The sequence below is a fragment of the Myotis nattereri genome (genome assembly GCF_964212035.1).
Source record: "Myotis nattereri genome assembly, chromosome: X".
In the NCBI taxonomy this organism is placed as follows: Eukaryota; Metazoa; Chordata; class Mammalia; order Chiroptera; family Vespertilionidae; genus Myotis; species Myotis nattereri.
Window position 1 is genome coordinate 91195283 of NC_138078.1, and position 12399 is coordinate 91207681.

The 12399-nt window shown below is 37.6% G+C and overlaps 1 protein-coding gene across 1 annotated transcript in view; it reads right to left on the reverse strand.

Annotated features, from left to right (window-relative positions):
* NOX1 (NADPH oxidase 1) overlaps positions 1–9639 on the reverse strand; it is a gene marked incomplete at its 5' end in the record, with an annotated part of 34275 nt that extends 24636 nt beyond the window's left edge. The window contains 3 exons of the mRNA XM_081081657.1: positions 1306–1401; positions 4424–4570; positions 9595–9639. Of these exons, the coding sequence (XP_080937783.1) occupies positions 1306–1401; positions 4424–4570; positions 9595–9639 (288 nt within the window). The remainder of the gene's footprint in view (positions 1–1305; positions 1402–4423; positions 4571–9594) is intronic.
* Positions 9640–12399: the final 2760 nt, after the last annotated feature.

Sequence of the window (12399 nt, forward strand, 5' to 3'; positions counted from 1 at the left end):
GTTTGTTTTCATTAATGGGTCTGGGGAATGTGCCTAGATAGGGCTGTTAGATTTAGTGAACAAAAATACAGAACACTCAGATAAATTTGAACATCAGATTTAAAAAAGGAACAAGGTATCACCCTGATTTTCGAAAGTTCACATTTTGCCAATTAGCTTTTGCAAAAGATCTACATTAGTACCTTTTCTGCTAACCGAAAAACAAAAATCAAACAAAAACAACCCAAAGAGGATTCTGTTTTTTTTTTTTTTTTTTAAAGGTTAAAAGCGAAAATAGTGTTCAGCATTTGTTTTGCAGTCAGCTCTTATAGAGGCAGTGTGCAGCCTGAGCAGTGGCTGGCCTCACTAAGCCCTTTCCCAGGAATTACCTCAGCACCAAGCCCCCATAACTTCAAAATGCACCTGTGAGCATCTATGCTTGATCCTAATTCATTAGGTGCATCTGTTAGCAATGTGTGTCCTAAATATCAGAGTTCATAAGAGTGTTACACTTAGCATAAAACCAGGTGTAATTAAGTGTATTTGGTATGATTTGGTAGGTTATTTTGGGGGGGTCTAGAAATGCTAAAAAGTTTTCCATATAAATTAATGGTTATTGCTTCTTTGCTTTATGCCATTTTGGCTTATAAAAGATTTCATAGGAATGCTCTACTTTCAGATTGTGGGGGAAATCTATAATTTTTTTAGTACAGCAGATCCTAGAATAAAGTAGTTTTGTTTAAGGTCATCTATATATAAAAAAGGCTAATATGCAAAGTTTCCCCTCAGGAGTTCGACTATGAGATCGATTGCTCGCTATGACGTGCACTGACCACCAAGGGGCAGCGCGGAACATGGCAGCGACCAGTGGCAGTGGCGGGACGCTGAGGGAGCGAGGGAAGAAGGCGGAAGTGGGGAGGCGGGAAACCTGATTGGCCCCGATTGCTGGTGAGGCCTAGGGACCCTACTCATGCAGGAATTTTGTGCATCGGGCCTCTAGTTTAATTATAATGTTTATGAGCTGCCATAGGAACTTAACTCTTGTTTATATCAATTAGCCTATGGTAAAATTGGTTTTGTTATACATAGTTTTGCATGAACTTGTAGAACCAATTGATGATATTAAGTGAGGACTTACTGGATACCTATGAAATATTTGGAATACTTAAAAAATTGTTATTTTTCTAGAGTTCAAATTTAACTGGGCATCCTATAATTTTTCTGGCAACCCTACCCCTAGAGGAAATCAGGAAATTGAGTCTCAAAGGAGCCAGGGTCAGAGACAAGAAAAATGCCTAGATTCCTCATTATAACTATGATACTCACCCCCAGGATTTCTCTTGTGTAGTAGTACTTGTCCCCCTTCTCATATGACAGGAAGGCATGAACAAACAAGAAAACATTCAGCCCCAACCAAGTAACCTAGAGGAAGAAAAAAAAGCAAAGAATAAAGTGAAACTTGGGTATGGGCAGCAGGAGATAAGGGGTAGGAAATAGTGTCATCCTTTGGCTATTTTGTGTTTAACTATTTTCATTTCATTTTATTTTTTAAATACATTTTTATTGATTTTAGAGAGAGAGAAGAAGGGAGAGAAACACAGATGAAAGAGAAACATCATTCAACTGCCTCCTGCATGCCCCTACTGGGGATGGAGCCTGGAACCCAGACCTGGAATCAAAACAGTGACCTCTTGGTGCATGGGAAGACACTCAACCAACTGAGCCACATCAGCCAAGATAGTCTGTTTACATTTTAAATGAATACAATTTTGCTAGTATATAACTTACTTTCAGAGTGAGTTAGAACTTTGAAACATGAATTAGACACTAATGAGCAGGCTCAGCAAACCAAGGTCCATCTGGCTCACCACCTGTTTTGTATAGTCTATAAGCTAAGAAAGGTTTTTACATTTTTTTCACATTTTTAAATAGTTGCAAAAAAATCAAAAGAAGAATGATATTTTATTGCATGAAAATTATATGAAATTCAAATTTCAGTGTCTATAAATAAAGTGGTATTAGAATTTAGCCACGCCTACTTATCTCTGTATTGTTTATGGCTGCTTTCGTGATAACAAGTTGAGTAGTTGTGACAGAGACCTGCAAAATCTAAAATGTTTGCTACCCAGACCTTTACAGGAAACATTTGTCAACTCCTGGTCTAGAGCATTTAAAATATTGCCTAAAAGAGTGCAATCAGTGAATAGTGGATTTCCAAAGGAACAAAGAATAAATTTAATAGCTGTAACAATACTCATCTGAAAAGGACTAAACCATTCCAGATTGGCTGGCCTCTTTAATTACACCCTGACACACATTTTCCTGTTTTTAGATTGTGAGTCTCTTTTTAAATTAACATATCATTGCTTTGGACTCATTTGAGCTCTTAAAACTGCATTTGTCTATCCCCAGGTCTGTCTCTGCATTGGCAAAAAGGGGAAATTTGGAATCCACTGCCCACTGCCTTGGAGACCTATCAATTGGGCTCTAGCCAAAGCTTGGAGGTGCTAATTTGTAATTTATCAGGACTCCTGGCATGGGAAAGCCTGCAATATATATATCCCTGGCCCCAGGATGGATCAGAACCATCTCAGACATTGCCCATTCAGATTCACTAGCTCTGGACCACTCTCACACCTCTAGCAGCATAGTGATTTAATGTGTGATATTGGAGTCAAACTCCCTGGGTTCAAATTCTAGCTCCATTACTTTTTATCTCTATAATCTTAGCCATAAATGTGATTAACTTCTCGGAACCTCAGTTTCTTCACCTGTAAAATGAAAATAATAGCAATATTTACCTCACAGCACTGCTGTGAGTCTTACATGAAATAATTCATGTGAAGTAATCAATGCAATGATTGGTGCATAGTAAGAGCTCAGTAAATGCTGGCTATAGAGTTGCATGGTTATCAGACTGTCTTTACCAATTAATTTCTTCCTGCATCCTTTGCTTAGAGGCCCTTTCCAGAGATAAGTGTCTTCCAGAGACTCTTTGACCCTAACGGAAAATGTGATGAAAGCCAAAGATATCTCAAGATTCAGAAGATAGAGGAGAGAAACTAATTTAGAGGGAGAAGAAATATTTCAGGATCTGAGAGGGACAGAGAGGTCTAATAAAAAATTGTAGGTAAGGTAAATGACGAAATACAGTGACATCTGAGAGTAAATAATTTCATTTCCCACGTCATTTCCTCTGCTATGAATGGAAAAGAAAGTGGAGTAAAAGACCTGACAAGAAAGAGGAATAAAAATAGTTTTGAGTAATTTATTTTTTCATTTAAAAAATAGTGCATAGGAGTATATGTCAAGAAGCCTGAACCTGCCAGCATGATTGGTGAGGGATATAAATTCAAAACTAGACAGTTAAATGTAACTCATCATCATGGGCAATGAACTCTCCAAGCAAAAAATAGGGATACAAAACAGAGGATTTTAGAGCTAGAAACACCCTTACATTTGTATCTAATCCAGTCACTTCATTAATTCCCACCACACAACCCTGAAGTCTAAAGAGGATAAATAATTTGATCAAGGTCACTCAATTAGTAGCAGAACTGAAACTAATTTCTAGGTGCGCTATTTCCTAAATTAAACGTAGGGGATTGAAATGCTGAAAATATAAGTCATAACCTGCCAATATTTTCAATGTTGGTTACATGTTGAAAGGATAATCTTTTTGATATATTGGATTTAACAAATATATTGCTAGAATTTAATTTCACCTTTTCATTTTACGTTTTTCAATGTAAGTATTAGAAAATTTAAAAATCACATATGTGGCCCACATTATATTTCTAATAGACAGTGCTGTGCGATTATCTATAAGGCTCTAAGATCACCTCTAACTCAAATGTTCAATGATTTTATGAAATCTTTTTTATTGCTTTTAGAGAGAGAAAGGAGAGAGTTGGGGGGGGCATCAATTTGTTATTTCACTTATTTACTCATTTATTGGTTGCTTCTTATATGTGCCCTGACCAGCAGAGATTGAACCTACAATCTTGGTGTATCGAGACGGCACTCTAAACAATTGAGCTACTGAGCCAGAGCCTTATGAAATTTTGATGTAAGCACTATAGGAAGGATGGAGAGAATAGAATGCTCCATGGCAGTAGTTAGAATTGAGATGGAAGAGAAAAAGAGAAGACAGGAAATGAAAACAGGTTGAAATTTCAAATACTTGTGGCTTAAGAACACATTATTATCTCTTTACCAATCAATTTCTAGAGTAGGATTTCCCCCCCTTCTCTAAAGTGGTGAATATATTGTACACAGAAGAGTATATAAAGCATAGAGTTGGAATTCTAACTGATAACTGACATCAATGAGCCCAATATTGGCATGTAATCTTTTCCTTTCAAATAGCTTTACTAATATGAGCAAGCAGAATGTCTCCTTACTCTGTTAAGATTAATTAAATAGGCAGTTAAACATCACTTACCAGAACCAAAACTGAGAGCCAATGGTTAACCAACCAGTTTGCCATTCTGAAGAGGTGGTTTGGAACCTCTCTAGGCAGCAGGAAAAATTCAGCAACCTGGATTCTGGAAAGGTTCTTCAGGGTTGGGATCTCTTTCCAGCTCAAGTTCTGTGAGTCTTTAAGATATGAAAGATGCACACCTACCCACAGAGCTTCCAGGAATAAATAAGTGCATTCAGCCTTCCTTCTCTGGACGGAACTATGTTTTATCAGCTTGGGTAGCAGACCAGCCCTACCTATGAGAACTACAGGGGTTTTCCCGGTTGGGGTTTTATCCCTTCAGGAAATAGCAGTCTTCTTGAGTGAGAATATGCTCTCATCATCTTATCAACATAACCTCATGTGAGGCATTGCCTTTGTTAGGGTGAGCTATAAACAGATAACCTCAGGTGAAGCAGGACAGGATGTGAGCATGTTAGGGAATCTGCTTTAAGATAGGCTTTCAGAAGAGTTGTCACATCTGCCAGCTGTGATTTGGACCTCAAGCCTGGCTGGCTCAGAAATTTCAGTATCTGAAAGATGATTATTATCGAAGAAGATGATCTGGTTCTGGACAAGTGAAAAGAATGGCCAAATCAAATACAATAATAGAAAATTTAGTAGTATAAATGTACACCTGGGTTCACAAAACAAAGTCAGAGTACTCAAAATGAGGGAGTTGATTGTCTCCAGTTTGATTGAATAGCTAGAGTTGTGTGTTCAGTTCTAGGCACTGATTTTTTTCTACTATAAAATGATAAAATATACACAAAGGGATATATAAAATATTGATATAATATCAAGAATAATTTTAAGGAATGAATATCTATGTACTCACCACCTAAGTTAACAAAATAGAACATTGATTTCCAGTATCTTAAAACCCTTTGTGGGACCCTCCCTGACAACATCCCCCTGCTAGCTCTCTCCCCTCCCCCATCAGATGTAACCACTTTCCTGAAATTGGGGATAATCATTGATTTGTGTGGTTTTTTATAGTTTTATTAACTAAATGCATCCCTAACCAATATATTATTTAACTTTTCCCATTTTTGAATTTTTTAATAAATGGAACTTAGCTGTATGTATATATGCTCCCATGATTTTCTTTTTTACTCAACATTGTGTGTTTTGAGATTAACACATGTTGATACGTCTAGTTTCAGTTCATTTATATTGCTATATAATATTCCATTATTTATTCATTCTACCATTTTTTGATATGATGATGGAATAATGTTGATGGAATGATGTACATGTGCTACAGTTTCTCTAAGTTATATACCCTAGAGTGGAATTTCTGATTCCTGGATTTGCATATGTTTAACTCTACTGTGTAATGCCAAACCCCTTTCCCAAAGTGCTCACATAAATGTATACTCCAATGAGCCATGGATGAACATTCTACTTCCTCCACATGGTTGCCAACACTTGGTACTTTCCATACTTTTTTGTTTTTAGGATTCTAGTGAGTATAAAATACTATTTTATTTTTATTTTCATTTCCCTGGTTGCTAATGATGTTGAGCATCTTGTAATTCAGCTATTGGCCATTTGAGGTTTCTCTTTTGAGAAGCGCCTATTCTGGTTTCTGGCCTACCTTTCTATTGATTTATTTTTCTATGGCTTATAGATTCTTAGACATCTCTTTATAATCTGAGATTAATCTTTGGCTAGTTATATTTATGGCTTGTCTTTTCACTCTCTTAATAGTGTTTTCTGATAAATAGAAGTTCTCAATTTTAATGTACTCTGATTTACCAGTCTTTTCCTTTATGACATACATTTTCTGCCTTCTTTTGGAAATCCTTTACTATCCAGAGATCATTAAGATATTCTCTAATATTTTCTCCTAAAAGTTTTTATATTTTTGCCTTTCACATTTATGTTTCGGTTCCACCTGGTGTTCCTTTTTTTTTTTTTTTTTTTTTCCATGTATGTTGTGAGGTAGGGTCCAATGTATTATTTTTCCATACGGAAAATGAATTGTTTGAGCACCAATTTTGAAAAGTATACTTTCTTGCCCTAACTGGTTTTTCTCAATGGATAGAGTGTTGGCCTGTGGACTAAAGGGTCCTGGGTTCAATTCCAGTCAAGGGCACATGCCCAGGTTGTGGGCTTGATCCCCAGTAAGGGATGTGCAAGAGGTAGCCAATCAATGATTCTCGCTCATCATTGATGTTTCTATCTCTCCCTCTCCTTTCCTCTCTGAAATAAAAATATATTTTGTTTTAAAAAAAGAAAATAAAAGTATACTTTCTTCACTGATCTAAAATGTCAGTTTTATTATACACCAAATGTCTATATATATGTGGGTCTGTTCTGGAACTCTCTATTTAGTTTTCTCCATGCCACAGCCTTAATTCCTATGGTTTTTATAGTAAGTCTTGACATCTGATAGGGCAAGTTGCCCCACCTTGTTCTTCAAGAGTACTTTGGCTATTTATATATATATAAATATTATTATTAAGCTGCAGCAGCAGAATAGGTTGGGTCCTTTCAAAATAAGATTATACCAGCTAATCCAACTAAAATATTTCTGGCCCAAATCTGAGGCCCCCGTTCCTTGGGCAATGCTGGACACACTAAATACACTAAATTTTTACCATCCATCTCCTTTTTTTGTAAATTCTCTAAGAATTGTTTTCCTTCTTTTGGCTCTAGACCAGTGGTTCCCAACCTTTTTTTGGCCATGCCCCACCTAAACATCTCTAAAATCCTGATCCCCCACCCCCGATGACATATAATTCTTATTATACAAAAAGCGAACTCCTATTCACATGGAGGAAGCCTAAAAGGCCATTAACTTGGTCTAAACAAGCTTCCAAAGAACATGGCATCCATGAAAGAGAAAAATAAAAGAACAAAATGACAGTTGAAGTACTGAGGAAGAAATCACTAAGAAACTGTTTAAAAAATAATAATATGAAGTGATATGAAAAAATAGCAAGTTTCAAAACATATAATAGAGAACTGAAATGCATAAATATGTCACTATATGTATATATATAGATATAGTATATACATATTTACATACTGTATATGAGGCCCCCTAGAACCATAAGAAGTACAAAAAATTCAATGTTAATAACTCATTCTCGAATTGCCCCCCTGTGGGGCATGTGCCCCATATTGAGAACCAATGCTCTAGACATTATAATACCTCCCCTCCCTCTTTGTTTCACAAGACCTGTCTTAATGTTTGCATTTCCCAGGTTTATAGATTAACTGTAAGTTTAAGGTTGACTACTTCCTGGAGACCTCTAGGGAGTATTCTAATGTCATTAATACCTCATCCACAGTTATACTATAGGCCATAGTCTTTTGGAAATATTTCCTGTATACTGATGATCCCATCCATGGTAGGTGGATTTCTGTAAATTGCAAACACAGAGCCATGCCCTGATTTGCTTGTTTTGTCTTCTTCCTGATCACTTGTCTTCGTCATCATTTGTCTCCAACTTACCTTTACAATGATAACTCTTGTACACCTTTTCCGGGAATTAATATGTAACAGTCAGTGCTAAATTACTTAACAGTTTAAACATGTGCTTAGGACACCCAGAAAAAAAATGCTTCTAATAATTATTTGAAGTATTTAATCGTTAAAATTTCAAAAAGAACTAAGAAAAGTAATACTTTGTTGTGTTTATTTTATTGTTTATAATTGTTTTTAATTTGTAACCATAGAAGATGGTGCTGGTAGAGCATCCTTCTCTTTTTAGAGCTTAGAGCCCTTAAAAGTATTAATCTTGCTTTGAACAGTATCCAAAAATGAAATATTCCATAATGATAAGAGGGATTAGTGCATGTGGAATAATTTAAAATCAGGGTTTTTTTCACTGTGTTAGATCAGAATCAGACCTCACAAAGTAGCCATTCTTAAAGATAATGGTTTGATGGAGCTGGACTTAATTTCCAGCTCCCCGCTCACTACCAATGCTGCCTTGGAAAAGTCTACCTTTTCCAGGCCTCAGTTTCTTCATCTGTAGTTTAGTGAGCTAAATGTCCTCATGGAGAAAATGTCCACGTGTCAACCTATACTGATGGCAGACGGTGGGTGGTAGCAGGGAAAAGGCAGTGAGGCAGTACTGTGTAGTGGTTAGAAACACAGAATCCAGAGCCAGTTTACCTGGGTTTGAAGTCTGCCTCATTTTATTTATTCATAAAATTAAATTTTGTGAAAATTAGAGTCACTATGCCATTAGAACAATACGGCTTGCTGCTACGATGATAATGATCTCTAAGAAAATATAAACTGAGGGCCTGGACCCAATTAATACTTGCTTTTACCATTGAAAAGGGAACAGAAATTATAAAGGCTATTCATTATATAAACTTTGTAAGATTATGGAACCTTTGCCATTCCTTTATCTGTTAGCTTTATCCCCATTTGTCCAAAGTAGTCAGCAGGTAAACCTTCAATTAAATGAACCCATTTGTTTGACTTAAATGGCAGCAAGGAAGCAGGGAGGTGGAGAAACAGTGTCTCATTCTGCAATGAGGTTTACGAAGACAGCTACCAGGAGAGAAAACTGGCTGTGTGCCTGGGCTACCAGGAAGAAGGAACATGAGGCACAGACCTAGGCCTGGAAAGGGGCCTGAGGACTTAATGATGACAAAGTTCATGTGGTTCCCTGCCCTCCCTATTTCCCTCACAGGACTTTGGTGTGCATCAAATGAGCTTGTAACAGTGCTTTTGAAGTGGGTAAGTGTTATAGAGGTGTCACTGGTATAGCAGTGAGTACTGTCATTTTGAGAGAGCAGGGGTCCAGTGGAAAACAAAGACAGATGGAACATAGGCAGGGGCAGACATGGCAGTTTGAGCCAACCTAACTGCAGGAACCAACCAAGCAGAATTAATAAAATGTTTCTGGACTCAAAGCAGGAGGCAGGGGGAAATAAGGGAGGGCCTGCAGCAACAGAAAGTTCAGCATAGGAACAGAGAAAGAACACATAGGAAAGGAAAAGTTCAGGTCTGCTGCTAGGCAAAAACAATCCAAGGAATCAATCAGGTGACAACACAGATAGATACAGAGGTAGGCTTGTAGCAAATATATACCCCTGGACTACAAGGATTTAGGGGGCAGCCCATTATTGGGCTCCCCGTGCCCATTCGGGGAGTCTGAATCTGTTTGTAATAAATTTCCTACACTTTTGCTTAAATCTTCTGGTCCACAGAGCTCATTCTTCGGCATCACGAGACAGGACCCCAAGAAAAAACCCCTCAGCTCACCATTCCAGTTACCAATTTTGCAACTGTTACATTGAAAAGCTACACAATGTTAGGGTTGCCAAAGGAGGTAAGCAGGTGGCCAAAAGGGGTAAGAATTATAAATTTATTAGGTCATCTGGAAACCAGATTGGGCTGAACTCTAAAATGGCTCTAGCCCCGAGGGACCAGGGAGTCAGAGGTTTTAAAGGGCTCTAGGCAGGCTTTTTCGGTAGGGAATTCTCTAGGTGGGTCCAGATCCGGAGCAAGTCTGGAGCAGAAAGTCACTAGTCTTAGCAAATGGAATGTGGTCTAAGTGAAAGTGAATGTTGGTTGCAAAATGATCTAAAGGTCAGTTTTCCAGGGGAGGGGACATTGATTCAATTATTTGATCAGACCTAACACACTCAAAATATGTATTGTTAAAAGTTAAATTGAGGCATATTAAACATACAAAGAGTTTATTTGAGCAAAAATCTATTTGAATTGAGCAGCACCAAACCACAAGTGGTTAGGGGCACTCCAGGGACACTAGCTAGGGAAATTACTTATATAGAGAAGGTACAGCAGCAAAAACAAGAAATTATTTGATGGATTATAGCTTCAAGCCTAATTGGCTGTTTGTGATTGGGTATCCTTAGGCTTCTGTTTTTTTAACCTTGAGGCATTAACAGACATAGATTTTGATTTGCTTACATGGGCCACCAATGCTTTAGAGCCATCTCAATCTAATGGCCTCCTTGTTTAATTAATTTAACTATCTGTAAGACTTGTTTAACTCACTGAATTCAGTTCAATCTTTGAATATTGTTAAAGCAATATTCAAGTTTTTCTCTTTCTTTGAATCTGATTAAGCAAGTTCTGACTCTTCCAGGAAGCCTTCTCTGAACACCTCAACAATCACACCACACCCTCTTCTAATTTTCATAGCAGTATTTCCTCTTTTCTTCTTATCTCTCCTGCAGCCTGTGAAACCTTCCATTTTTATTTACCCTTTCTGACTAAGTCCTCTTTCACACAGGTGGCTCCCTAAGGCAGAGCATGAAGATCTCTATGAATAGTAGGTGCTCAATAAACATTTGTCAACTATTGGCGTGGTAGGCAGTAAAATGACCCCAAAGATGTCCACATTCTAATTCCTGGAACCTGTGAATATGTCACCTTACATGGCAAAGGGAAATTAAGGTTTCAGATGGAATTAAGGTTGCTATTCAGCTGACCTCAAAATAGGGAGTTGATTCTGGATTATGCACATGGGCTCAGTGTAACCACAAGGATCCTTAAAAGTGGAAGAAGGAGGCAGAAGAAGAGATCAGAGTGATGTGATGCGAGACCTTAACCCCCTGTTCCTGGTTTTGAAGATGGAATGGGGCCATGAACTAAGGAATGTAGACAGCCTCTAGAAGCTGGAAAAGGCAAGGATATGGGTTCTCCCCTAGAACCTACAGAAATGAATGCAGCCCTGCCAGAACCGTGATGTTAGCCTAGTAAGATCCATTGCTGATTTCTCACACCCAAAACTGTAGGACAATAGCTTTGTGTTGTCTTTAGCCCCCAAGTTTGTAGTAATTTGTTACAGCAGATATAGGAAACTAATACAGACAGCAAACAATGACTTTGTGTGACTATTCCCTGCCACTGAACTTCCTACTCTGCCTGAGAATGAAGGTAAAACCTCAAGTTTTCAGAGCTCAAGCTTGACAGAGTATAATCCCTATCATTAACATAACATATGCTGTGGGGTAAATGAGTTAGAATGATTTTGGTTGCAAGTAAAGGAGAATATAAATAATTCATTTTTTAAAATAATGAAATGCAACTTTTTAAAATTTAATTTAATTTTATTTTTTAATTAAATCTTTATTGTTCAGATTATTACATTTGTTCCTCTTTTTTCCCCCCATAACTCCCCTCCTCCCAGTTCCCGCCCCACCCTCCACCCTCACTCCCCACCCACTGTCCTCATCCATAGGTGCACGATTTTTGTCCAGTCTCTTCCCACATCTCCCACACCCCTTTCCCCCGCAAGAATAGTCAGTCCATTCCCTTTCTATGTCCCTGATTCTATTATAATCACCAGTTCATTCTGTTCATCAGATTATTTATTCACTTGATTCTTAGATTCACTTGTTGATAGATGCATATTTGTTGTTCATAATTTGTATCTTTACCTTTTTCTTCCTCTTCCTCTTCTTAAAGGATACCTTTCAGCATTTCATCTAATACTGGTTTGGTGGTGATGAACTCCTTTAGCTTTTCCTTATCTGTGAAGCTCTTTATCTGACCTTCAATTCTGAATGATAGCTTTGCTGGATAAAGTAATCTTGGTTGTAGGTTCTTGGTATTCATCACTTTGAATATTTCTTGCCACTCCCTTCTGGCCTGCAAAGTTTCTGTTGAGAAATCAGCTGACAGTCGTATGGGTATTCCCTTGTAGGTAACTGAGTTTCTTTCTCTTGCTGCTTTTAAGATTCTCTCTTTGCAACTTGTTTTGTAAAATATTTTTCTTTTGTGTTATTAGAAACATTTAGCTCATTCTAGGGGTAAGGGAACTTTCCCAGAACAGGATGCAAATAGTTGTCCTTCCTTCCAGAGAGTACAAGATGAGATTATCTAAAATTTGAAGACTGAGACTTTCTTGCTGTCAAAAACAAGTTTTTGATTATTAAGGATTTGGACTCTGGTTTAAGACTCTTCACCATGGGTCATCAAAGTTAGTAAAGAAAATAGAACTGGATTTTGGATA